Below are 27,954 nucleotides of genomic sequence, written 5' to 3'. Positions count from 1 at the left end.
TGTAACTCAATCATCAAAGTCGTAGTCCGAAAGTGGCGCCTTCTGTGACGATAAAAAATTCGATCGCAAGGTAGTATAAAACATCAATTCTTTTCACGACGTTTCATTATTCAATTCTCAATCTATCAACCTAAATATCACACTGATACATTAATTATACTTTCATGTTACGATGCAATTTGATTTTACACGTAACATATTTCGAACTTTTTAAAGGTCCGCTCTAGCGTACTTTCAATATGGAATGCGACTGTGAGGAAGTGACATCATGCGAGGGTATCCCGCATCCGGTGGTTCAAAAAGAACGCGCCAAACCTGTTCAGAAGATATCAAACGTAATCGACAGGAAAATCGAGCCGTTATTTTCTTTACCAGCGGAATTAATGAAATGTATTCTGTGCGAGAGGAAACACGAGAAACGAAGAAAACGAAACCTTAGAGAGACATATACAGAGAAGCGATTAAAAGTAGAAGACTTTCGCAGGTTGGCAAATAATTCCGTCGGTTTTAATTTATTCCCTAATTATATAGGGAAAAAAGTGGTAAAAGAGGGGTAAAAAGATCTCTGTTCTCAGATTCATGGTCGGCTTAATCGCGAAGACCGAGTTACCGGGTGTAAATATAGATCTGAATAATGACAAAGACGTGAACCGATATTACAATTATATTTGCAACGGGGTCGATACCGTTCACGCGGTAAAAATTCAAGATGACATTTTGCGGATGATACTGAGCTTAGTCCCGTCCCATTTGAGAGGACGATTTGAGTACCTCACCGAAGGCTTGCTGTTCGAGATCAAAGCTATCTTCACGGAAAATATTAAAAAAGCGATATTGGAGTACGCGCTTCGAGATCCCATGGAAGATTATCTTTCCCAGGTTTGAATCGTCGATTGAACCTTTCGATTACATTTCTCATGTTTTATTTCACATATACACACGTTATAACGTATATTTAATAACCGGAAAACAGGAAAAGACCACTCAAAACTTACTTAAGATAAAGCGTAGTTTACCCGGTTTATCAGCCGCTGTTCAAGGGAACCGTGAAACTTTACGTCAAATTTTGTATCTTATAAACCCTTGCATGAGGATGAGCTTGGAACATTGGGTTGGCAATTTTCGGTAAGTAATCGCTCATATACAGGGTGTCTCACTTCTAACGAACATCCAAATTATTTCCGTTGCTATTGAAAAAACAATGTTCCTCCAAGGTCATCTTCAAGGTCATTCCAAGGTCTTTACATTGTTCAAAGTCATTGTAAGACGTTAATACGACAAAAGACGACTTTGGGGGGAACTCGAATCGTATAAACTCTTCTTGCGACATTTTTTCCTTACTTCGAATGGCAACGAAAGTAATTTAGACGTTCGTTACAAGTGAGATACCCTGTATCGCATAGGTTATCTTTACCTTGAGGGGGTACACTGCTCTGAAGCTTCTGGAAATAAGTAAAGGTTGGGAATTTTTTTTATAGGCAACTACTAAATGAAAAGTTTCCATTTTTTTCAGAGCATATAAACATAACTTACAGCTTTTTTCGCCAATTTTTAAACAGTAAAAATGTTACAAAATGAAGGAGTTATTCGGTAATCGTGAGACCATTTTTCGACTGCTGGCCACCATCGCTGGCAAGGATTGGAACGTCTGAAATAAAAAATTCTTTTTGAATAATAAATAAAAATGTATCATCTCCAACGTAGCCTATGATTTTTTGAAAATTGTAACTACCATAGAAATGGTGACGGTTTGAAGGGGAAAAACCACTTTTTGCCAAGAGAAATCAACTTCAAACGTTTCTAAAAAAATTAAACAATAGAGACATCGAAAAGAATCGTATCCTACATTGTAGGTAATACATTTTTACTTGTAAATCAACAAGAATTTTTTATTTCAGACGTTCCAAATTCTTGCCAGCAATGGCGGCCAGCAATCGAGAAGAGGTTTCGCAATTACCGTGTAACTCCTCCATTTTGCACTATCTTTACTTCGTAAGAATTGAAGAAAACAGTTGAAAGTTACTTTTACATCCTCCGAAGAAATTGAAGCTTTTCACTTAGCAGTCACCTACGAAAAAAGAATTCCCAAAATTTACTTATCTGTAGGAGACTTAGGGACGAGATGCACAACCCCCTAAGACTCTTATATCAATTCTTTCTCAGTGATTTTCGGCTGTTCGATCTGAAGCAAATCGCGGAACACGAGAGGTCCTGGGACTTGTTGGAATTTGAGAAAACGATCCACAAGCACATTGTGAAAGCGCGGAAAGTCTTGAGGGATTCTTGGTACAGCGGTATACAGGACATATTCCTGGTGGTAAAGCGGTGATAATTGTTCCATTAACTTTGTACAGTTTGATATTCGCTTTTAACGTTTCAATTGAATCCGCGGACTCGTCCGTTTGCAGAATAATAGGAAGCAATTAGTCCCGAGTCCACTGCAGCGCACACGATTCAAGGGTTTCTACGACTGCATTGCCAAAATAATGGAGTCCCAGCTTCTGGCTATGTGTAAATGGACCCTGAGAGATTTCATGGATTTGATCATCCGCGGCCAGGTGAGCCGTTTAACTCTTTCGTGACCGAATTATCGTCACCGTTATCTTTTTTTTTTTTTCACATTTCTTAGTTATCCCGTTTATCAGACCGTTCGTCGTGTCTCTAACGGATTATTAAACAGAGATATGAATTTTTGTTCGAGTACTCGAGTAGGGGCGTAACACGTCCCACTGGTCACGAAAGGGTTAGAGTGCAAGACACGAGTAAACGATAGAGGCGATTGTTCGTGGTTTGCAGCCGATCGATTGCGAATTTAACGTGGACATAGTCGTCAGCTCGAATCAGCTCACTTTTTCGCCGTCCTTTGAAGAATTTAAAGAGGTCCTTTGCGGTCTCCTGGACGAGATATGCCAGGCCATTAGGCGTTTTCATAAATTACAGACTCAGCTTTACTTGGACTGGTCTGGCCCGGAGGAGATTTTGAAAGTTCGTAATATCTCTCTTCCGTGTCACACATTCTATTCTGTATCTGCATTTCGGATTGCGAAAATTGCACTTGCGTTCTCTTCTGCGCACAGCCTCAGATAGACGAATCTATAGTGGAGAAACTGAAGCGGGAAATTATCGACCTGATCGATCGAGAAAGGATTATCCCTGAGCAGATATTAATGGATCTGCAAATGTAATTATCCGCTCGTTAATTCTTCTATACAGTTTTAATTTTCTTTTTGCATTACCCATTTATCGTAGGTACGAGCATTTGTACAACGACGAGGAGTACAAAATGATAGAACGGTATGTAAAGGACGAGAATAAAAAGTTGGACGATTATAACGAAGCGATGAGATGTTACGAGGAACAAGTGTTGAACTTGCCTGTTCAAATCGAGAGGACAGCGTTCACAGGATTGTTCAAGGTGTCTCGAAAAATATTCGTTGAGGCGATCGTCGCCAATGTTCGTCGTATAAAATCTCTGCTCACTGATACGCTCGTGGACAGATATCAGGACACAGCCAAAAAGTGAGTGTCTTGTTATCTCAACACATTGCCAACCGATGTGGTATAGTATTGTATTATTTACAACGAACGATGTTTCATTTTTATATGCTATTTGAAGAAACTTTTTCCCATAATATCGTGTGGTGCGATGAGTCATCGTTCAAATTTTACATTATCAATCTTCCAAACGTAGAATTCGTTGTCAGTACTTCTGGACTTCGTTTTAGCAATCTTAGATATCTGTTCAATTGCAATTCGCTTGGTTGGTAATGTATTAACACGTTCATTGTCCAAGTAGGTATAAGTGCAAAGTTAACTTAACGGGTGAGTCCAATTCGAAAGTAACAAAGAATTGATTCCTTTTTTTTCTGCACGAATTGAAGGTACAAAATTTCAAAAATATGCTCCTACTAATATTAAAGACGAATTCATGAAAATAACGAGGTTGCAAGCAAAGCTCCAACTTTAAACGCGGTTCCTTCGAAATCATGTTTTTCAAGTTGGCGCGCAGGATAACTGAAAATTTAATCGACCGACCAATTTCAGACAATGTCCATTCAGAGATTGAATCGACAATCAGTATTTTATCTCTATTTAGAATGTTCTTATAAGCAATATAAAACCGATTTCTTTGGTATACAAACTGACTTTTCTTCAAAACTTTCACTTTTCTTTTGTTATAAGTCGGTTCAATCCTAGCATAAACCATCAAAGGACGATAATATTTGAAATTTTTCGTTTTCGAATCACTTTGACAAATGCTAGGCTGCACGCTAACAATGCATTGCAGACTGTGCTAGCTCGAAGTATAAAATTTACAATAGCAACATTGAAAATTGAACACAATTTTTTTATCCTAATCCAAGGATGCACCTTTCAACGGAAAAAAGAATTATCGCGATATCTTAACTAGATTATCGAAAAAAAATTGTTAAATATCACTTATCATTCGGGCTGTCGAACTGGATTCTCCTTTCAACTTAATCGTCGAAAGAAATAACAAATTATCCCGGCTTTCAAGGATAGCTGCGCGTACGTGGCCAGGTTGAAAGTGTCTTAAGTCATGTACGGTTCAATGGACAGTGAACGTGTTAACCATCGCGAATGAATTTATTCGCGTGATTGATAATGACGAGCACCGGTTTAGAGCTGCAGAAGAGTATCAGGCTATATCTGATCGTGCGCTGAGCGCACCTGCCAACACGGCCGAGCTGATGGACCTTAAAAGCTTCATGAAAACGGTCATAGACGTCTCTTTGAAGAATCTCGAGCAGGATCTTTGCGAAATAATCGTGCATATCCTTCTCTTATCTGATTATCGTTGTCTCACGGATGTCGAAATAAGCACAAATAACATAGCGTTCCAATGGTACCACAAGGTCCCTCAAATATTGGAGGAAAACGAAGTGATCGTTGCGAATAAGACTATAGAGTTTCAGCAGGCGTTAAAAGGTGATTTGATGAAAAAGAAGAGAAAGGGGAAATATTCGAGGGATGTTAATTGAAACGTTCTTGTCTTCAAACAGTCAGATATGTCAGGTTCGAGGAAGAGTTAGAATCTTACGCTAAGCAAGTGGATGAGATACAATATTGGGGTGACATCGAGGATGTTCACAAGTATCAGAAAAGGACGCAGAATTTGGAGAACCGTTTGATTGCCGCCATGGAGAAGATTGATAAGTTCAACGAAGAGGAAACGTCGTTTGGCTGGGACATCACACAGTATCCTCGTCGCAAGCAGATCGCAGATCACCTGAAACCCTATAAGCAACTCTTCGACGCGATCTGCGACTTTCTGACCAAACACGACTTGTGGATAAACACGATGATCGGCAGTTATAATCCGGAGGATATTGATAATGACGTGGGATACGCGTACAGGTTGATCGTACTTTTCGAATTAAGTTTATGATTTTTGAAGAAAAATGATTTCTTAAGAAAATTTTTCATTTGTATTATTTCGAAAGAGAACAGGCTCCTTTCTTTACGTTAATGTTTCCAGCGATATAATAGTCGACACTGAAGATTTCACTGCACTTTATTTTCGGGAAAATGATAAAATTGATTTGCAGCTAAATTGATGATCAAACCTTCCTCCAACACTTCCTCCAAGAGATAATTTAAAAATATGTTCCAGTAAATCAGGATTCTATAGCTTTTTGATTTTCGTTTACAGTGGTGTGAAGTAAATTTGCAAGAATGTGATTTTTTCCTTAAAGTAAATTAGTTGCTTTCTCGTTGAAAAGAAATTTGAGAAACGAAACGGAATAACGATCCTTCGTTTCTTCCTACTGATCAATTCTTCTGGCAAATAACGATTAATAAAAATTGTTTGCACGAGTAGAACGATCTACAAGCTGGAGAAAGCCTTCCAAGAGCCGGATTTGAAAGAGCTGGCAGGGAACGTGAGGGAGAAAATCGAAGAGTTCAGGGAGCGCATGCCGATCGTTTTTACTCTGGGTAATCCGGGATTAAAGGCTCGTCACTGGGATGAAATTTCGGCGATCATAGGAGTCCCTATAAAGGTCGACGCTGATTTAACATTGGCCAGGATCCTGGATATGGGACTGGACCTGTTCGTGGAGAAGTTCGAGAGCATCTCGGACAGCGCTTCGAAAGAGAGCACCCTGGAGAGGGCTATGGACAAGATGCAGAAGGATTGGACTGATTTAGCCTTCACTGTGAACCCTTTCAAGGACACTGGTACCTTTGTGATCGCCGGTGTCGATGATATACAGCTTCTTTTGGACGACCATATCATCAAAACGGTCACCATTAAGAATTCTCCGAACATAAAGCCGTTCGAAGCGAGGATACTGTAAGCGGACCGGTGAAAATTGAAAATGCTTCCTCGTAAATGTAGTATATGTCCTCAGACCATCAGTACATTCAAGGTGAACCGCGTAACGCGATCACCTTAAATTATTCTCTTATTAATGGATCGATCTAAAGTTATTTTATATCGTACGTAATATGGTTTAAAGGGACTCGTAAGATAATCGTAGAATACTTTTTATCAGTTATTTTTCTTTTAAAATTTCCAGGTCAACTTCTTTCTACCATAGATCTCTATCTATTTGCAAAAAACTGAAGGTGACTTCAAAATTTTCGAAAGAAAGAGACAACTGATAAAAGGTATAGTATACAGTAAATTCTCTACAAGAGTCAGGAAGTTTGGACTCTACAAGTGACAGTATAGATGGTCCTACGCCTAGGTCTGCGTCATTGCTGCGCCCATGTTATCTCGCTCGCAGTCAGTCAAGCGTGTAACGCTACACCAGTCGGTTTCCTTTACGAGATTTTCAACGTTTGTTTGTTTTAGTGTCGTGAAATGAATTATATTACACATTTTCTCTATTCACACTGAATTTAAAGATTATAACGATTAAAAATCAAGTTGACCTGTGGTCATTTATCAAGAATAATCATAATAAAGCTGAAATTATTGTGTTAAATAATTTTTTTAATACGAATTAGGAATTTATTCAACGTTTGCTTGTTAGAATAGAACGATAAATTTAGTGTAAATATAGAAAACGTATAATATAATTTATTTCATGGTATTGTAACAAGCAAACGTTGAATAAATTCCTAATTCGTATTAAAAAAATTATTTAACACAATAATTTCAGCTTTATTATGATTATTCTTGATAAATGACCACAGGTCAACTTGATTTTTAATCGTTATAATCTTTAAATTCAGTGTGAATAGAGAAAATGTGTAATATAATTTATTTCATGGTATTGTAACAAGCAAACGTTGAATACATTTTTCATTCGTGTAAGAAGAATTATTTAACACGATAAATTTAGCTGTACTATGGTTATTTTTAATCTACGACCACAGGTCAACCTGATTTTTAATCCCTACGAAATTAATTTAACCACGAGTAAGTAACGAGAACGCTAAAACCTATGTTTCCATTGAAGAATATTGTAAAAACGTATAAATTGTTATATGCAATGTTATAACAAATTGTCGGAAGTATAAATTTTTAATAAAATTGTGAAAATTGATAAATTATACCGTGTTACGATATCGGAAATCTCCCGCGAAAATCTCCCGCGAAAATTTCCCGCCTGACCTAACCGACGATTTTGCTAATGACTTTGGGGAGAGGGTACCGCAGGTATATAAGGACCCGCCGATGTCCCGCGAAATCATTTACCCTTTATACTGGGCCCTAGACACTTCGCGGCGTATTTTGACCTGAAGGTTCTGAGATGTGAATAGAGTGGTCGGGGGCTACTAGCTAGTCTATGTCCACCCTGTACACACTCAGCCTTCTTGTAACACTTGTATACATTAGAATCAATTAGAATTTCTATTACTAATTATTAAACAAATTTTAACAATTACCGGCACTCGCTAGGCACGTAATATCAGACTTTAAATACTCGACTTCGAACTTCGGTTTAGTCATAATTCTATTAATGTTATAATAACGTATAATTTATTAATTTTCACAATTTTATTATTAATTTATACTTCCAAAAATTTGTTAAAACATTACATATTATTATTTATACATTTTTGCAAGTTTCTTTGACAAATAAGTACGTTTCAACGATCTTATTACTTTCTCGTTGTGAAATCAAGTTCGGAGGATTAAAAATCAGGTTGACCCTTGGTCGTAAATTTAAAATAGCCATAGTGAAGGTGAAATTATTATTTTAAATAAATGTTTCTATACGAATTAAGAATCTATTCAACGTTTGTTTGTTGCAATACCGTGAAATAAATTGTATTATATATTTTCTCAGTTTAGACTGAATTTAAAGTTCGTAAGGATTAGAAATCAGGTTGACCTGTGGTCGTAGATTAAAAATAGCCATAGTGAAGGTAAAATTATTACGTTAAATAATTGTTTTTATACGAATTAAATATTGATTCAACGTTTATTTGTTGCAATACCGTGAAATAAATTGTATTATATATTTTTTCTGTTTACACTAAATTTAAAGTTCTGTTTACATGTTATAACAATTAGAATGTAGACGTTTTGCCGTTTCACGGTTTTTCCTCTGTTAATTATGTGTTTATAAATCATTTCAAACTAAAGCAGCACCATGCCCACCCTTAATTAAACCGTCTCAGTAGTTTACCGTAATTAATAATCTATTTTCGGAATTTATACGAGAATTTTTGAATTTTAGTAAATACTAGAGTCAGTGTCCACCCTGTACACACTCAGCCTTCTTGTAACACTTGTATACATTAGAATCAATTAGAATTTCAATACAATAGACTGAATAACAATTCATTTTAACTAATACCTATTAGAAATTTTCCTTTTAAAACAAATATAAATCATTTTACCAATTACTGGTACTTGCTAGACATTTAATATCAGACTTTAAATATTCTCCTTTCGGTTCTTTTAAATACAATCAAATAATTTCTTCAATTATCGATACTGACTTGGAATACTCCGCTTCGAATAAAATATTTCGAAATTATTTTGAAGGTTTAGGGAAATAAACATTTGAATTTTAGTCATCGTTGTTCTTCAGACTTGTCGAATAGGATATTGAAATTACTTTGAGAGGTTGCTTTTTCGTAATAGCAATTGAAATTAATTTGAAATTTTTCTTTCAGTATCCTTGTGGAACTTGTAACGAATGCTGCTCCTAATTCTTAACACTTGCTGTAAAATTATTAGTTTTTGCATTTTAACAAAGTGAATTAATATTCCTAATTCTTATAAAATTATTAATAAACGTGAAATATTCTTGTAACGGTAATCTTATGAGAAATACTCGTATAATTAATTCTGAAATTTTTGCTTACATGTTATAACAATTGTAACGTTTACGTTTTGCTGTTTCGCAGTGTTTTCTCTGTGAATTCTATGTTTCGAATTTATTTCAAGCTAAAGTAACGTCTGTGTACTGCAGTTCAACCTAATTTACTTAAATTCGAATTACGATACAGTATATTTACAATTCTACCTGAATTTTCGAAATTATAAACATCACCAGTAAACTTCCATTGCATGTAAACAATATTCTCCACTAATCGGTAATTATAAAGTAATTATAAAGCAATTATAAAGTAATTACCGAAAAATATACACTTACATTCTCATGTTGGATCATTTACCTCTCTTCTTCTCGTCTGTTCACACATTCTCTCTAACTCTCCCAATTTCGTTATCCAATCGTTCCTATTTACTCTCATTTTCAAATTTCACACGTTATTCGCTATTATCCTCCCTTAACAAACCAACAAATCCCAGCACAATTAAAACAAAAATAATACACTACCAGCTTTTAAAAGAAATATAAATCATTTTACCAATTACTGGTACTTGCTAGACATTTAATATCGGACTTTAAATATTCTCCTTTCGGTTCTTTTAAATACAATCAAATAATTTCTTCAATTATCGATACTGACTTGGAATACTCCGCTTCGAATAAAATATTTCGAAATTATTTTGAAGGTTTAGGGAAATAAACATTTGAATTTTAGTCATCGTTGTTCTTCAGACTTGTCGAATAGGATATTGAAATTGAGAGGTTAAGAGTTTGCTTTTTCGTTACAGCATAACAATCAATATGTACTTTTCTTCCAGCAACTGAAATTAATTTAAAATTTTTCATATATTTTCTCTGATATTGAATTTTGTTTACTAATAATTTACCATCCAAGGAATTTGCATGAATTGCATGTTAAGTAGTTAGTTGATTTATTATTGTATATTGTGAGCTGATTTGGAACGAGTGCACTACACTCGTGCACTATGCCCACCCTAAATTAAACCGTCTCAGTAGTTTACCGTAATTAATAATCTATTTTCGGAATTTATACGAGAATTTTTGAATTTTAGTAAATACTAGAGTCAGTGCATCGCGTATTGAAATAATAGCTTCATCCCTAGTTCGTTTATTATTGAATATTTTTACGCGTTTAACTTATGCTTCTCCCCAATTCTCGTCGCGTATTTTATTCAAATTTTCTTATACTCTAGAATCTTTTCAAACATTTGTATCAGACTTTTCTTCAACTTTTCAATTGCATTACGAATTATTGCAATAATTTCTATCGTTACATTTAATTCTAATGTTTAGCAGCTTTTCTGCTTCTATCGACCCTACATTTTACTGACACTTGTGGAATCGACCCTACATTTTACTGACACTTGTGGAATCGACCCTACATTTTTTTTTTTCGTGGAGGTAGGCCGACCCTACATTTTACTGATATTTAAATCGCTTGGTTGCCTTGACTAACGTTTCTTGCTTATGCTTTATTGGCTGTCCTTGCCTACGTTCGTCAGTCTACAAAGGCGGGCGCGAGGTTCGAAAACGTAGTCCCTGACTCTATGAGTGTCAGGTTTAGCTTCCTTGCGGTCTGACAGTTGTGGAGAATATACTGTTATCATCTTAAGGGACGTCTTTGAATCAAAACATTCGATCAGTTCACTGATTATAAAATAATTTAAGGTGATCACGTTTTGTGGTTCACCCTGTATACTACTCTTATAATTATTTTTGTTAATTTGCAAGATATGAAAATTCGGATTTATTCATATTTTGTGTCCGACTGTGTAGACCACACGCGCAAATTTACACGAGAATCATTAAATATTTTCCACGGAAAAAGGTAATAATTTTCAATATATTATTTAAACAAACGGACTTTTTTCAAATCTATTTACGCAGTCAAATTTGTCGTTCAAAAATACAAAATTCTTCAATTTACACCTTTTCTCTATCTCTGATACTTGTCGAGATACTAGATCAGATATGTTCATTACCATAAACTTTGAGGACGACGTATACCCCCTTCACCGTGAACGATTGGCGATATAAAACAAAACGTGTCGATTATGCTTTCAAGAATTACCACATACCCGAGTTTCATAAAAATCGACGATTATCAGTTCGTTCCCTTACTTTCAACAGCGGGTTGAAATAATTTAGACGAGACACCCTGTACAACTCGTTCGACATGCTTTTACAGATATTTACAGGTAGAACGAGACGTTTTTACGAGCTGACATTTTTCAACGTGACACACCTGGGGACATACTGTAAGAATGGTAAATATTTTACGATTTATTTGCATCGAATAGGAGATGGGAGTACAAGATGCATCTGCTGCAAGACATACTGGACCAATGGCTGCGCGTTCAGGCGGTCTGGATGTACCTGGAGCCGATTTTCACGTCGCCTGATATCCAGCAGCAAATGCCAGACGAGGGTAGAAAGTTCTCCGCTGTGGACAAGACTTGGCGGGATATCATGAAGACCGTCGAGACTGATCCTCGTGTTCTCGCTGTTATCGAGATCGATAAAATGTTGGAGAGGTTGAAGAAGAGTTACGGATTGTTGGAGGACATTCAGAAGGGTCTGAACGATTACCTGGAGAAGAAGCGTCTCTTCTTCCCGAGATTCTTCTTTTTGTCCAACGACGAGCTGCTGGAAATTCTGTCTGAAACTAAAGATCCAACTCGGTAATGATTGGGAAAAAGAACCAATTAATACGCTCTATTCTCGTGGAAATACATCGGCCGTAGGAAAGAATTCATATTTATTACCATATTTTTTAAAGTAAAATTCGATCTTTGTTAAAAAAAAAGAAGAAAAGGAAATTGATGTATTCAAATGGTAAACATTTTGTGATTTTTTTAATGGGATGAGCTTTTCAGATATCGTTAACTACATCGAAGAGTGTGTACACCTTCTAATATCCTATTTCTTCCACTGAAAGCTTCATTTCCGGATCTTATCGTGTTCCAATGCTGTTTTCTCAGCGTTCAACCGCATCTGAAGAAGTGTTTCGAGGGAATAAGTACTTTGAAGTTCAACGAGGACCTAGAGGTGCTCGCGATGAGATCAACGGAGGGCGAAGAGGTTCCATTGGTGGATGTAATATCGACAGCATCTGCCAGAGGACAAGTGGAGAAATGGCTAGTTGAACTAGAGACGATTATGCGAAGAAGTGTGAAGCACGAGGTGAAGCACGCGATAGACGCGTATCCTATGAAACAGAGGAAAATCTGGGTGTTAGAGTGGCCTGGCCAAACGATTCTTTGCGTTGGAAAGATGTACTGGACTCTACGTATAGAGGAGTCAATGTTGTTCGGTGAGGAAGGTCTGTGGAGATACTTCGATCAGTGTACGACGGAGTTGAACGAGATCATATTGCTCATCAGAGGGAAATTATCGAAACAGAATCGTATCACGTTGGGTAATTGTCAAATTGATTAAGTGCTTCTGGGTTGGTGAAAAAAACCTAATAAATTCTTTTACATTCGTAGAAGCTCTGGTTACCTTGGACGTTCACGGAAAAGACGTACTGTCAAAGATTTGCAAGGACAAAGTGATCAAGAATACTGACTTCAGATGGCTGTGCCATTTGCGTTACTACTGGCTGGTCAGATTCACTTTTTCATTGACAGAAATCACTTAACCGTAGAATTATCATCAAAACGATCACATATTTTAATATTAATATAACAAAGCAAATATACAAAGCAAAGATTGATTAAGTATTCTTTCTCAAAATTCTCAGATACTCTCCCTCTATCAACTATCAATTCTTAACTATCAGCTCTGATCTAACCGTTTTACATTTATCGTTCTGGTCTAAAGACTTGTCCGAAAAATTCTACCATTCCCACAAAAATATTCCTTTGTCTAGGAGGAGAACATGTGGGCGTACATGATCAACTCTTACCAACGATACGGTTACGAGTACCTTGGTAATTCATCAAGATTGGTCATCACACCTCTGACAGATCGATGCTACAGAACTCTATTCGGTGCTCTGAGCCTTCATTTAGGCGGTGCGCCAGAGGGACCAGCTGGAACTGGCAAAACTGAGACCACGAAGGATCTGGCTAAAGCAGTAGCCAAACAGTGCGTCGTGTTCAACTGCTCTGAAGGCTTAGATTACATCGCCTTAGGGAAATTCTTCAAAGGATTAGCATCCTGTGGCGCATGGTCCTGCTTCGACGAGTTCAATCGTATCGATTTGGAAGTGTTGTCAGTGGTTGCACAACAGATCCTGACAATTCAACGAGGGATCAACAGCGGCGCAGAGAAAATGGTGTTCGAGGGAACGGAGATTTTCCTAGACCCGAGTTGCGCTATTTTCATCACTATGAATCCTGGCTACGCCGGTAGATCCGAGTTACCGGACAATCTAAAGGCATTGTTCCGTCCAGTAGCCATGATGGTCCCGGATTACGCTTTGATCGCGGAGAATACTTTGTATTCCTACGGCTTCTACAACGGCAGACCTCTCGCAGTGAAGATAGTCACTGCTTACAGACTCTGTTCCGAACAATTGAGCAGCCAGCATCACTATGATTACGGTATGAGGGCCGTCAAGTCTGTCCTCATCGCGGCTGGTAACTTGAAGCTCAGGTATCCCGAAGAATCTGAAGATATTCTAATGCTGAGGAGTATATTAGACGTGAACCTGCCGAAGTTTCTCGTTCACGATTTACCACTTTTCGAGGGAATTGCTTCAGACTTGTTCCCCGGTGTCGTTCTTCCTACGCCAGATTATACTCATTTGAACGCTTGCATAGGGGAAGCTTGCGTCGCAGCTAATATTCAATGTACAAATTTCTTCTTGGAGAAGATACAACAGATCTATGAAATGATGATCGTCAGGCACGGGTTCATGATCGTTGGACTACCTTTCGGTGGTAAAACATCCGCGTACAGGATGCTGGCCGATTGTCTGGCGCTGTTGGAGGAGAGGAATTTGATGGAAGAGCACAGAGTCGAGATAACTGTTATCAATCCAAAGGCGATCACCATGGGTCAATTGTACGGTCAATTCGATCCTGCTTCGCACGAATGGAGCGATGGTGTGTTAGCTGTGAGCTATAGGTCGTTTGCGTCTTCTACTAATTTGAACAGGAAATGGCTGGTGTTCGATGGGCCAGTTGATGCAATTTGGATCGAGAACATGAACACTGTGTTGGATGATAATAAGAAGCTGTGCTTGACCTCTGGGGAAATTATTCAGCTGGCTCCTACCACGAATTTGATATTCGAGCCTATGGACTTGGAGGTAGGATTTTATCGTGGGAATTTTGGATAATACTGTTCGTCTGAAAATTGTACACAGGGTGTTTACAAAAAATGGTAACGCTTATACGAAAGTCGTAATGGTATTATGTTAAGAAGTGCTTCTAGTTAAATATCTACCATCAAATGGTAAAATCTAAATGCGAAATAATGCTTTGCAGGGTTCTTTGATGCAGCCTTGATGCATATCTTAGTTATTCAAAATCATTTCAATAAGCTATTCAGAACCTATTGTATTTTCTTTGCATTCGATGTTGTAAAATAGACTTTTTTTTGTTGATCTCATATCAACGAGGATTTTTTTTATTAATACTGTAGGTTGCTTCACCAGCCACAGTGTCCAGATGCGGCATGATTTACATGGAACCAGTCAGTTTGGGCTGGACGCCACTTTTGATCTCCTGGTTGAATACCTTGCCATCCACTTTTTCCGAACACCTTAAGAACCATTTAAACGACATGTACATGAGGTTTTGTCCTCCTCTTTTGGAACTGCTTCGATGGAAGGTCAAGGTTCGTAAGATATCCCTCGTAGATAGTCAGCTAAATGTTTAGAATCACCTAATTAGGATTAACATATTATTTTACTATAGAATACTCTCGGAGCTAATTTGTTACTCTGAATATTTTAATGCGATAATTTTTCACTTCGTTTTAAAATATTTAGAAATTCTTGAAGCGATACTAGTTTATCCCATATTTCTTCGATACTTTTCCTCAGGAATTGATGACCATGCCCGATGCCAATCTACTTAGATCCATAACGTATCTGTTCGACTGTTTCCTGGACGACTTCCACGACGAAAAGTACCTTCAAACCTTGTCAGACCTTGACATGAGGGCACAAGTGGAGGTAGAAAAAACTTTGACTCAAAGCTTCCAACATTTTTTCTGATACTTCCAACAAAATTCACACCGAATGACGATTTTTATTTCAGGGTTGCTTCTTCTTCTCTTGTATTTGGGCGATGGGCGGCACATTAACAGTAGATTCCCGCGAACCGTTTAGCGATCTGTTCAGAGCATTAACCGAGAGAGAATTCCCCGAAGATATCAGAGAACGTTTCGACGTTTCACCGGAAACCACGGATCCACCGAAGCCGTACGTGGTGAACTTGCCATTAACAGGCCTAGTATTCGACTATAAATACATCAAAGAGGGTAGAGGCAAATGGAGGCCTTGGATGGATGATTTACAAGACGTTCCTCCAATTCCCAAAGACGTGCCAGTCAATCAGATAATCGTTCCAACCATTGAAACTGTTCGCTATTTTCACCTGTTCAAACTATTAATCTGTCACCAAAAACCTGTCCTATTGGTCGGTCCAACTGGTACCGGGAAATCCGTGTATATCATGGAATTTTTGTTGAAGAAAATCGATCCAGATATCTTCAAGCCGCTCTTCGTGATATTCTCCGCTCAGACAACCGCGAATCAGACTCAAGAGATCATCATGAGCAAGTTGGACAGACGTAGGAAGGGATTGTACGGTGCTCCGCCTGGGAAACATTGGGTGGTCTTCGTGGATGACATTTCTATGCCTCAGAAAGAGGAGTACGGCGCACAGCCACCTATAGAATTGCTCAGGCAGTGGTTGGATCATTGGACTTGGTACGATGTCAAGGAAGTGGCGCCTATAGAGTTGGTGGATGTTCAGCTGGTCTGCGCTATGGGTCCACCGTCAAGCGGATTGGACGTTACGCCACGTTTCAAGAGACACTTCTTCACTTTGGGCATTTCTGAGTTCTCTGACGAAGTGCTCACCACGATCTTCACTGCGATCGTCACTTGGCACTTTAGGGTCAAGGAGTTTTCGGATATTTTTATGTTCAGCACCGAGTACATAGTAAACGGCACGCTGAGCGTTTACAAGGAGATCAGGAAACACCTTCTGCCCACACCAGCCAAGTGTCACTACTTATTCAACTTAAGAGATTTTTCGAGAGTGATACAGGGCGTGTTGCTGTCTGCTCCTGAGACTGTTTCTGATCCTGTATGTATTCATTTTTTCGAATTGTTACTTGAAGCTTCCGGGTTTTGGCAATATCAGAGTGTCTCTGTACCTTGATGAAGCTAATTGCAATGTTAGAGTCACGTCGGAATTCGATAAACTTCGGACACTGTTCAAACCTGGAAGCCTCAAACAGGAATTCAAGCAATCCAGGCAATGAAAGCCACAAAAGTCTCACGAGTATCAATTTTGTTTTCATTTATGGAGTTTAACGTTTATAAGGATATTTTTTCATGTAATATTTTATTGTAAAGTTTCGTGGTGAGTGATTGTAATGACCATCGCAACACTAAACACTAACGATCTTCGAACGACCTTGAAGTGTCCTTATATAATATTCAAATAATATTGAAACGCTCTTAGGTGATCTTGAAGTGATTTACGAATTCAAAATTCATTCTTTTCTGAGGAGAACACTTTCGAAAATGTCTCCCAGGAATTCGAAAGACCTGATTCTTAACGAAACAATTTGTGGGTCTCTTCTCATTTGCTTAATTTAAAATTATTTAATTTTACTTAGAAATGAATTGGACGAAAATTATAGAATCTTCAGCACGATTTAACATTTCAAGGTGGGTTTGAAACGTCTATGGGTGCATGAGGTGCTACGAGTCTATGGGGACCGGCTGGTGGACGACGTAGACATTAGGTGGCTCGTCGAACAGATAAGGAGAACAATGTCGGCACACATGGACGATCATCTGGATACATTGTTTCAAGAGTTACTCATAGGAGCGGAGAACAATCAGGTTGAATTTCTGTTGAATTAATTTATTATCAATTAAATCGTCGACTGCTCGGTAATTTTAGAACACCTCTTGAATACTGTTCCCTTTCTTTGATCTTGAACAGGTGACCGAAATGGAACTTCGAAATCTGGTTTACTGCGACTTCCAAGACCCACTGGCGGATAAGAAGCTGTACATGGAAGTGTCGGATTTGGATTACCTCGCGATCATTGTCGAAGAATATCTCGCGGAGTACAATTCCATTTCGAGAACACCGATGAACCTCGTGCTTTTCAGGTTTCGATTCGAAATGATTATTTTCGTTGAATTTCTTTCGTATTTTCAAATGGTTCTTGAATTTCTTTAAAATAAAAACAAAAACCAACAGATTCGCAGTGGAACATCTATCCAAAATCTGTCGAGTGATGATGCAGCCTCGAAGTCACGCGTTATTAATCGGAGTGGGTGGTTCAGGTCGTCAATCGTTGACAAAACTAGCCTCACACATAGCCGACTACGAATTATTCCAAGTAGAAATGTCCCAACAATACGGTCTTCACGAGTGGCACGAGGACTTGAAGGGTATCTTAAAAAAGAGCGCCGCCAGTGACCTGCACACTGTTTTCTTGTTCATGGACACTCAGGTCAAGGAGGAAACGTTCCTCGAGGACATCAGTAACTTATTAAACTCCGGTGAAGTACCTAATATATTCCCTGCAGACGAATTGACAGACATCTGCGAGAAGATGCGTGCGATCGATCGTCAAAGAGACAGATCCATGCAGACGGATGGAAGTCCAGTAGCCTTGTTCAACTTCTTCGTGCAAACTGTCCGCGAACACTTGCACGTGGTGGTGACTATGTCGCCGATAGGTGACAATTTTCGCGTGAGAATTCGAAAATTCCCAGCTCTGGTGAATTGTTGCACCATAGACTGGTTGCAACCGTGGCCTGAGGACGCTCTGTTAGCAGTGGCGACCAAATTCCTCGGTGAGATCGATCTGACACACGACGAAAGGGCAGCTTGCATTGAAATGTGTCAGTTCTTCCATACGTCTACGCAGGAATTGTCACATGAGTTCCTGAAGAAAGCTCGGAGGTACAATTACGTGACTCCTACCTCGTACCTACAGCTAATCAGCACGTTCAAGGATTTGCTGGCGAAAAAGAGGCAGGAGGCGATCGACGGTAAACGAAGGTACGAGGCTGGCTTGGAAAAGTTGGACAGTACTCACAAGCAAGTGGAGAAGATGCAAGAGATTTTAGTGGCGTTGCAACCGAAACTCCTCGTCGCTGCTAAGGACGTGGAGGCTATGTTCCTTGATGTTCAAAGGGAGAGCGAGGAGGCGGCCGCCATGGAGCAAATCGTGAAGAGGGATGAGGAAGCTGCTATGGTAAGGTGTTGCCGGCTTAAAGATCACAGTTACTTGAATTTAGTTAGGAAACCTCTGCGAAGAGGCACTCGACTTTTCGTTTCTTCGTGTTCTTTAATTACTGCCGGTGAAAGACACGTTTTCTGACTTGCATTCGATATTAATGAGATTTTGAGGTAAAGAGGGTCCTGAGTATAATTTGGAGGTTCTTTTCTTCTTTTGGGGGATTTCATTGGAATTTTTTGGGTATACAGGTTGTGGCGCACGAGGCTGATACCATTCGTGCGGAATGTGACGCTGATCTGCAGGAAGTGATGCCAATATTGAACGCGGCGAACGCTGCCCTGAACACTCTCACTCCGCAGGATATTCAGATTGTGAGGTCCATGAAGAGACCGCCAGCTGGTGTTCGGTTGGTGATGGAAGCAGTTTGCATTCTAAAGGTTCGATTTGTAAACTTCGATTGTAGTTAAAGAGCGAACAGTTTGGCCATGAGGATGTATTTTTTTTTAGCAAGAATTGAAGGTTTCTATTTTGTGACATTTAAGTCTGAAAATATGAATGATACAGTTTCGAAAGTGGTCAAGGGTAGATACAATCTTCATAAAACATGAAAATTACCGTATTAAAAGAAACATTATTCACCAAAGTTTTACAAAGTTGAGACGTTATTCTAAAAAAATTCAGAAAAAATAGTTTTCATTTCCGGAACTTTGAACGATTTTAAAGATTGATAATATTCAAACTAAAAATAAGAAACGTAAAAATCCCCAATTTCGCTACGCGACACTATAATAAATAAACCTTGAAAGACTAAAACCTGACAGAAACACTGTCCCACCAGGACGTCAAGCCGGAAAAAGTAAAAACACCCGAGGGCACAGTGGACGATTACTGGAAGGCGTCTCTCCGCATGTTGAGCGACATGAAGTTCCTGGAGTCGTTGTTAACCTTCGACAAAGACAACATTCCTGAACGAATCATGAATAAAATTCGCAGTACCATTCTAACCAACCCGAACTTCGACCCGGAAAGGATCAGAAACGTCTCAACTGCTTGCGAGGGTCTCTGCAGATGGGTGTTCGCCTTATCTGAATACGACAAAGTGGCAAAAATCGTGGCGCCAAAGAAACAAGCGCTCGCTCTAGCCGAGGCGGACTATGACAACGCGATGACGCAATTGAACCTGAAGAGAAGTCAGTTGCAGGAGGTGCAGAATAGGCTGGCGAAGCTGGAGGAGCTGTTGAATCAACGGAAGGCGGAGTACAAGGCGATGACGGATGAAGTGAACGAGTGCGAGGCGAAATTAAGGAGAGCCAAGGAGCTGATTGGTGGCCTGGGGGGAGAGTACACCAGATGGTCTGAAACCGCAAAGGCACTGGGCGAGCGTTATTACACTCTGACAGGAGACATCCTCATCGGTTCTGGGGTGGTAGCTTATCTTGGTGTGTTCACCACTCAGTACAGGCAAGAGCAAATTGACAATTGGGTGCATATCTGTATGGATCTGCGTGTGGTCTGCACGAAGGATTATCAGCTAACTCAGATCCTGGGTGATCCTGTGTTGATTCGGTCTTGGAACATCTTCGGGCTGCCTAGCGATTTGTTCTCCATAGACAATGGGATAATCGTGATGAATTCACGACGATGGCCTCTGATGATCGATCCCCAGGGACAGGCAAACAAGTGGGTGAAGAACATGGAGAAGGAGAATAACGTTAATGTGATCAGGCTGGTTCAGAGTGATTACATGAGAGTATTGGAGAATGCTATTCAGTTTGGACAGCCTGTATTGCTGGAGAACGTCGGCGAGGAATTGGATGCCGCTTTGGAACCTCTTCTGATGAAACAGACTTTCAAATCTGGAGGTACAGAGTGTATTAAGGTTGGAGATTCCATCATCGAGTACTCTTCGAATTTTAGGTGACCGTTTTATTTTACTTTACGCGAGTTTACAAACGTCTTAGGCGAGACGTTTGAGGTATCGGATCGATGGTAATAGCTTTTATCTGTTGCTTCCTTTGTTTCAGGTTCTATATTACAACGAAACTACGCAATCCTCATTATCTACCAGAAGTAGCTGTTAAGGTGACACTGTTGAATTTCATGATCACACCGATTGGTCTGGAAGATCAGCTTCTTGGTATAGTGGTGGCTAAGGAGAGACCAGACTTGGAGGCTGAGAAGAATCAGCTGATCGTCCAAGGCGCGGCCAATAAAAAGTAAGTCAACATTCTATTACCGTTCTTTTATATTTATCTTCAACCTTCTCTCTCTCAGGAAGCTGAAAGAAATTGAAGATGAAATTCTGGAGGTATTATCGACCTCAGAAGGAAATATTCTCGAAGATGAAACTGCCATTAGTGTGCTCAGTTCGTCGAAGAATCTGTCTGATGAGATTCTTAAGAAACAAACTGCAGCTGAGATTACCGAGAAGTCCATCGATGCTGCTAGATTAGAATACACGCCTATAGCCGTTTACAGCGCTGTTCTTTTCTTCACAACTGGTATATCTTTTTATAATACATTTAAAGAGGGTAAAATTAATTGCGAATTTTTCGTAGCTGTACTGGCGAACATCGATCCAATGTATCAGTACTCGTTGGTTTGGTTCGTGAATCTCTTCAAGAACACGATCGACAACACAGAGCCAGTCGAAGACATTCAGCAACGACTGAAGGATCTCACGAAACACTTCACGTACTCCCTCTACGTGAACATATGTCGTTCGCTGTTCGAGAAGGACAAGCTTTTATTCTCAGTGTTGCTTTCGGTGAACCTGCTGAATAAGCAGGGACAACTCTCGATTCCCCAATGGATGTTTCTGTTGACCGGCGGCGTAGGCCTTGACAATCCTTTCGTCAATCCCACCGAATGGCTGCCCTCGAAATCTTGGGACGAATTGTGTCGTCTGGACAACGTTCCTGGCTTGGAGGTACTGTGACTCGAATTAGTAGATGTACAAATAGGCAGTCGAGTATTTTTCTTTGGACTTTTTTTATCGCCTAAATCTGTTTTGGTACTTTAGAAGAAAAATTGACAAAACTATGAAACAGTATTTTTAAATCGTTACACTTCAAAACATTTCCTAGAACATCTGGGAAATGTACATATTGTTCAGGCAGAGTGACACTGACAATAATATAGACAGTGTGGACTATAAGTCGTTTTACCATTGAAAATTTGAGTAAAATTTTTTTCAAAAATCTGAAACACAAATTTTAAAATACAGAATAGTAAAAAAGGTTGTTCAATTTTTAAACGGTAAAGCAACTTATGGGTCAATGTTGGTACACAATCCTCTTAATGAAAATGCAAGCGAAACGGTAAATAGAATTTTCATCGTTTGATTTTGTTAAATATCCTTCATAAGATACATATATGCGATGTTGGATCCCGTTTTTTTCTTCTCCTCCGTTTAGGGATTCAAAGACTCGTTCACGAAAAACCTGAACGCTTGGAAGTTCGTCTTTGATCACATGGAGCCTCACATTTTAACGTTCCCTGCGCCTTACAGCGAGCTCACCCCTTTCGAGAGAATGCTCGTGCTGCGATGTATTCGTCCTGACAAAGTCGTGCCAGCCGCCCAGCAATTTGTGGAAGGTAAAAAACGTGTATGCACGCGTAGGTGCGCTGAGTTTCTCGTTGAACGACACGCGTTAACCTAACGCCATGTCGTCGTTTGCATATTTATGTCAGAAGAATGTTCCACGCGACAAAAACGTTCGACTCGTATGAAAAATATTAAGACACAAGTCGAATGGTGTATACTGCAGGCCAACAGTTGTAAATCACTTGTCTGATTGTACTACAGCGTTCCATTTAAAAAATCAAAGGTCACCATCGTTTCTCGAGAAATATGGCAAATATAAAAAATTTATATACGCTATCGTATAGGTCATAGAACACTGCAAAACGTTTTCCTCTTTCATTTTTTCTTTAGTACTTACCATTTACGAGAAAAACGCTGGCTAGTAATAGCGTGAACACCCTCTACATCGAAACAGTCAAACACGCATTGAGATTCATATCACGATATTGATATTTGCAACATGTGTCGATATAGATCTCAACGTGTATTCTTCATTTTTTAAATAACGTAGTATCATTTTATGAAAATGCAAAAGGAATTGATTTCTTGAACCAGTCAAGGTAGTCTAAAGAAACCTTCTTCTCTAATAACGCTTAAGTATAGTTGGTGGAAGCAATATAGCTGTCGAAGTGGTTTGAAAGCAAGAAAATTTCAAGTATTATTGTTCCTTGAAAGTTTATGCTCGGATTGAACGGACTGGTATCAAAAAGCAACGAAAATTTGAAAATTTTGAAAAAAGTAATTTTTCTATCAATAAAATCGGTTTTATATTGTTTACAAAGCAGCCCCTAGCAGTTTAGAGCCCTGAGTTATTTTTATGAATTGGTCCTTAATATTCTACAGCGATATTTTTAAAATGTAAGTTCAATTTATACAAATAAAAAAGAATCGATTTTTTGATACTTTCAAACTGGACTTCTCCCTTAATGCTTTGCTCGAGTCGTTTTCTTTTTAAAGTGGTACAAGTCCATTTATTCTTATACCGAGATATTTAAAGGTTTGCGTCTAATATTGTTAAAGAAAAACAAGGTTTCTTCAGTTACAAATGAACTTATACCACTTTCAAAAAAATCATTTATACAATAAATTTGAATCGCTTTTTTAAAGTAGTATAAGTCCAATTTTGGAAAAAATGAGTAGTATAAAATAGACATAGTCTAAGAAGTCATTCATGTTTAGCCGAAACTGGCCTTAACTTATTTTTTTCAAACTGGAACTTATACCACTTCAGAAAAAAAACGGCTCAATTCACGACTTTACTATGTCGGTTCCACCAACTATCGCAATGTTTCTACCCTTTTATCCACCGCTGTACGTACATACATATGAATAAAAAAAAGAATGATCTGAGTATTATATCTGTGTTTCATCGGGAGTCGAACGATTTTCGATTGGTTTCCGGTAGAACAACTGGGACGCCTGTACATCGAGCCGCCGCCCTTCGACCTGGTATCGTCGTTCGCGGACTCGTATTCCTGCATTCCCCTCATATTCGTACTGACTCCTGGCGCCGATCCCATGGCGATTCTACTGAAATTCGCCGACGACCAAGGTTTCGGCACAAACCGGCTCTTCTCCCTGTCTTTGGGTCAAGGACAGGGAGTTATCGCCGCGCAGCTTATCGACGATGGCGTGAAAAATGGCACCTGGGTGGTCCTGCAGAATTGTCATCTTGCCAAGAGCTTTATGCCACTCTTGGAGAAGGTATACGAGAAGAATGGCGAACCTATGAATGACACTATAACGGCGGGCCAAGAAATAAAGGGGAAAAGTTTTTTCCACAGATTTGCGAAAGTTTCACACCTGGCACGGTACATCCTGATTTTCGATTATGGCTAACCAGTTATCCTGTCGATCATTTTCCTGTCAGCGTGCTTCAGAATGGTGTCAAAATGACGAACGAACCACCGAAAGGGTTGAGAGCGAATATTGTTAGATCGTTTTTACAGGTAAATAGTAAAGATAAGTAGAATCTTGAGTAAATTCGAAGATTGACGAGTTTCGTTGGTTTCAAGGATCCAATATGCGACGAGGACTTTTTCGAAACGTCCAAGCAAAAAGAGACGTTTAAGAAGCTACTGTTTTCGTTGTGTTTCTTTCATGCGATTGTTCAAGAACGAAGGAAATTCGGCCCTATTGGTTGGAACAATCAGTACGAGTTCAACGAGACTGATTTACGTATAAGTGCATTGCAGTTAAAAATTTTCTTGGACCAATACGACGATGTTCAATTCACTGCCTTGAAGTATTTAACGGGTATCGTGGTTTTTCTGTTTTAATTATCAATCACCGTTTCTATTTCATATCCGAGATTAATTTATCAGTTAATCAGGAATTTCAGAGACTATGTAGGTCGATTGGCAATTAATTTTTCCTACAGGCGAGTGCAATTATGGCGGCCGCGTGACAGATGAATGGGACAGGAGGACTTTGAACACGATCCTCGAGAGATTCTATCGCATGGAACTGATCGCGCGGAAGAAATACTTGTTTGATCCTAGTGGCATATATTACGTACCGCAAGCAACCAGTCACAACGAATATCTCGAGTATATCAGATCTTTTCCGATGATCACCGCGCCTAGTGTCTTTGGAATGAACGAGAACGCGGATATCATTAAGGATCAGCAGGAGACTGCGTTGATGTTGTCTTCTATATTATCTACACAGGTGAGACTATAATTGTATAGTAATTTATCTTAACGTAGAATCGAATGTTTTATTCCTTGTCCTGTTTCATTGCGTAGCCTATTTTGGATATTAAAGTAAGTCATCTCAACGTCAATTTTTATTCGACAAATAAATTATATTATTGGGTCATTTGTTATTCGTGCATTTCGTGTTTGAATCTTTAGCTGAAAAAATCTAGGAAAAAGGTAATGTAATAATCTTAGCGATATTAACATGTTCACTGTCCACTGAATCGTTGTGACTCAGGACACGTGTTTCCTTTTAGACAGAAAGAGGTCTATTGCTATGGAAATAATTCAATTAATAGAATGTATCCTTTTTGGATTACCGAGTTAAGTTAACTTTATGCTCCGTAGTCGTTGGACAGTGAATGTGTTATCTATTGCAAGTGTATTTATTTTAGTGACACTCACAAAGTATTCAACAAATTTGTAAAAATCTTCTAGCGGTGAAAAATTTGAGAGCACTTATCAGTTTACAGGAATATCGATTATGCTACCAATTCTTCGATTACGCTAGATTTAGATAACAAAAAAATCTCAACAGTTTCTTCAATTTTATTTAAATTTAATTTCTAACATTTATTAGAAATTTAGACTGAATTTCTGAAAATTCTCAGTGGTCCCAAACTTTTGGACAACAGTGTATATTAATATCCCTCAATTTTTTCTAATTACATAAGAAGGTAATTTAAATGGCTACAAGTAGTCACGCTATTACGTGGCATTAAACAATGGATTACTTGTTATTCGTTACGGCGTTATCCCGACAATTTCGTTAAATCTACAAGCAGCACGCGATGTACCGAAAGTATCTTCCGCTTTCGCCGAGGAAAATCTCGGTATCAGGCTGGGTATCGCGAACAGGAGGAGGGATACGGTCGTTATCATTATCTTCGTTCATTAATTTCGAGACAATTAAGGCGTGTACGCGGCCGCCTCGGCTCGCCTCGTGTTTCACAAATATAATAGGATTCCTTAAATGTATTCTGCGTGACGAATCGCGCGGACGACTAACGAGGGCCCTGTGTTGTGTGCTACTACTCTTCCATCCTCCAATTAGGACACCGGAGAAACGGAAACAGACACAGGGAAATCACCCGATGAGGTCGTCTACGGGGTGGCGTCTGATATTCTGTCAAAGTTGCCCGGTAACTTCGATCTGGTGGACGCGCTTGAGAAATACCCAACGTTATATAATCAAAGCATGAACACGGTGCTGGTCCAGGAAATGGGAAGATTCAACAAGCTTCTGCAAACGATCAGGAATAGCCTCATAAATGTTCAGAGGGCGATCAAAGGTAAACCTATGGCTAAGCATGGTGTGACGACCAGGCCTTCTCTATCCCTCTCTCTCTCTCATTCTCTCTTGCTGTGTCTATCGATTTTTCACGGCTTCGTGAACTTAATCTAAGGTCTGGTGATCATGAACCCGGACCTCGAGGAGGTCTACGTATCGATAATTACCGGAAAGATACCGAAGATGTGGATGAAGAACTCTTATCCGTCGTTGAAGCCGTTGGGCAGTTATGTTCAGGACTTCTTGAAGAGGCTAGCCTTTCTTCAAGTAATTAACAATCGTCCCCTCCTTTCTTTTTTCACGTCGGCTGATTTTTTTTCGTTAACCCCTTCGCATCCGCGGAATTAATTTTTAACTCGTCTCGGTGGAAAGAGTTTCTTAATGAAAAGACACGCGAGATGTTCGACAAAAATTATTGGACGAAGGGATTGAATTACTTTTGCAAACCCAATAGTTTCCGAGATATTGGAAAGATAAGTATTTCTATCTTAAAATTTTCAAGTTATTTTCACCCCTTTGACACGATTTTCGAGGGACGTAAAGAAGATACGTATAAAATATTCTTCGAAGAACTGTATTATACATGAGATCCATCAAAATTGGTATTTGACTGGAATGAAATTGACTGGATCGTATGAAAAGGATATCGCGCAAGCTACTTCACCAAGCAGAGTTTTTAATATTTTTCTACAGCAATGGTACGACGATGGACCACCAACTACCTTCTGGATATCCGGTTTCTACTTCACCCAGGCGTTCCTCACCGGCGCGCGTCAAAATTACGCGAGAAAGTACTCGATACCCATAGATCTGCTCATCTACGACTTCGTTCCTCTCAGCGAAACCGATTTCCCCGAGCCACCAGCCGACGGTGTCTACGTTTACGGCCTATTTCTCGATGGAGCTAGCTTCAACTTGACTACGATGAAGCTGGACGAATCGTTGCCGAAAATTCTGTACGACAATGTCCCTTACGTGAGTATTTATCAGAGGTAATTGAAAACACAAGCGTTAACACGATATTTGCTAAGGAAAAAACAATAATTGGGAGGAATACTCGAACAAAAATTGATTGCAATTTACTATCCGTCACAGAAGCAAATAAATCTTTATTTACTGTACGAAACAAAGAAAGGAAAATATTATCTCTCCTGGTTTGAATATTCAAGCAAAAATCTATCTCAATTTTCTGTCCATTACAGACTCGATAATCTTGAAAAGAAATAATTCTGTCACTAAAGGGTTAATTTTCATTTGTTTGAGTATTGTATAAAAAGAATACTTTGAAAAGGTTGGTTCGGTTATCGTGAATCGTCAGAGAATCGTGAAATAAGTGATAAAATTTGAAGATAGAAAAATATCCCTTTCCTAGTTTTTCAATTTGTACCTTGTTCTTCGAGATCTTATCGATATTCCAGTCTTACAGTGTATTCTCTTCACGCTCAGCGAGCACGCAATCGAATTCGTTCAACAATCTGTCGCACTCGTTTTCGGCAGATTTGGATGATACCGATGAAAAAGGAACAAGTGCCTGAAAGGAAAACGTACACCTGTCCCGTGTACAAAACCTCCGAGAGAAAAGGCGTTCTTTCGACGACCGGCCACTCGACCAACTTCGTAATCGCCATGTGGCTCCCGACGGAACATCCGCCGGAGCACTGGATTCTGCGAGGCGTAGCCATGCTCTGTCAATTGTCCGATTAA

The 27,954-nt window shown here is 39.1% G+C and overlaps 1 protein-coding gene across 1 annotated transcript; it reads left to right on the top strand.

Annotated features, from left to right (window-relative positions):
- The first annotated feature begins 239 nt into the window (after nt 1–239).
- LOC108574704 (dynein heavy chain 7, axonemal) lies at nt 240–27,954 on the top strand. The gene is made up of 35 exons (XM_017937327.1): nt 240–484; nt 576–879; nt 974–1,125; nt 2,164–2,317; nt 2,409–2,558; nt 2,797–2,985; nt 3,078–3,181; nt 3,250–3,519; nt 4,646–4,950; nt 5,025–5,379; nt 5,843–6,316; nt 11,582–11,962; nt 12,263–12,699; nt 12,770–12,885; nt 13,153–14,538; nt 14,874–15,068; nt 15,277–15,408; nt 15,494–16,549; nt 17,140–17,316; nt 17,420–17,592; nt 17,684–18,689; nt 18,923–19,111; nt 19,513–20,591; nt 20,699–20,890; nt 20,949–21,175; nt 21,233–21,603; nt 22,091–22,271; nt 23,666–23,964; nt 24,045–24,209; nt 24,276–24,516; nt 24,641–24,930; nt 26,014–26,251; nt 26,366–26,517; nt 26,944–27,225; nt 27,748–27,954. Exons 1-35 carry the CDS (start codon nt 240–242, stop codon nt 27,952–27,954), a joined length of 11,874 nt encoding a protein of 3,957 aa, XP_017792816.1.

Source organism: Habropoda laboriosa, unplaced genomic scaffold (assembly GCF_001263275.1).
Source record: "Habropoda laboriosa isolate 0110345459 unplaced genomic scaffold, ASM126327v1 scaffold223, whole genome shotgun sequence".
Taxonomy (NCBI): domain Eukaryota; kingdom Metazoa; phylum Arthropoda; class Insecta; order Hymenoptera; family Apidae; genus Habropoda; species Habropoda laboriosa.
This window is presented reverse-complemented; position numbering and strand designations above follow the sequence as displayed.

What these genes read in the sequence shown, in the direction of transcription:
- LOC108574704 (XM_017937327.1), top strand. Translation starts at nt 240, where the DNA reads ATGGAATGCGACTGTGAGGAAGTGACATCATGCGAGGGTATCCCGCAT. An exon ending in TATCAGGACACAGCCAAAAA is followed by an intron (nt 3,520 to 4,645) that starts GTGAGTGTCTTG and finishes GCACCGGTTTAG; the next exon opens with AGCTGCAGAAGAGTATCAGG. An exon ending in AGAGGCTAGCCTTTCTTCAA is followed by an intron (nt 26,518 to 26,943) that starts GTAATTAACAAT and finishes ATTTTTCTACAG; the next exon opens with CAATGGTACGACGATGGACC.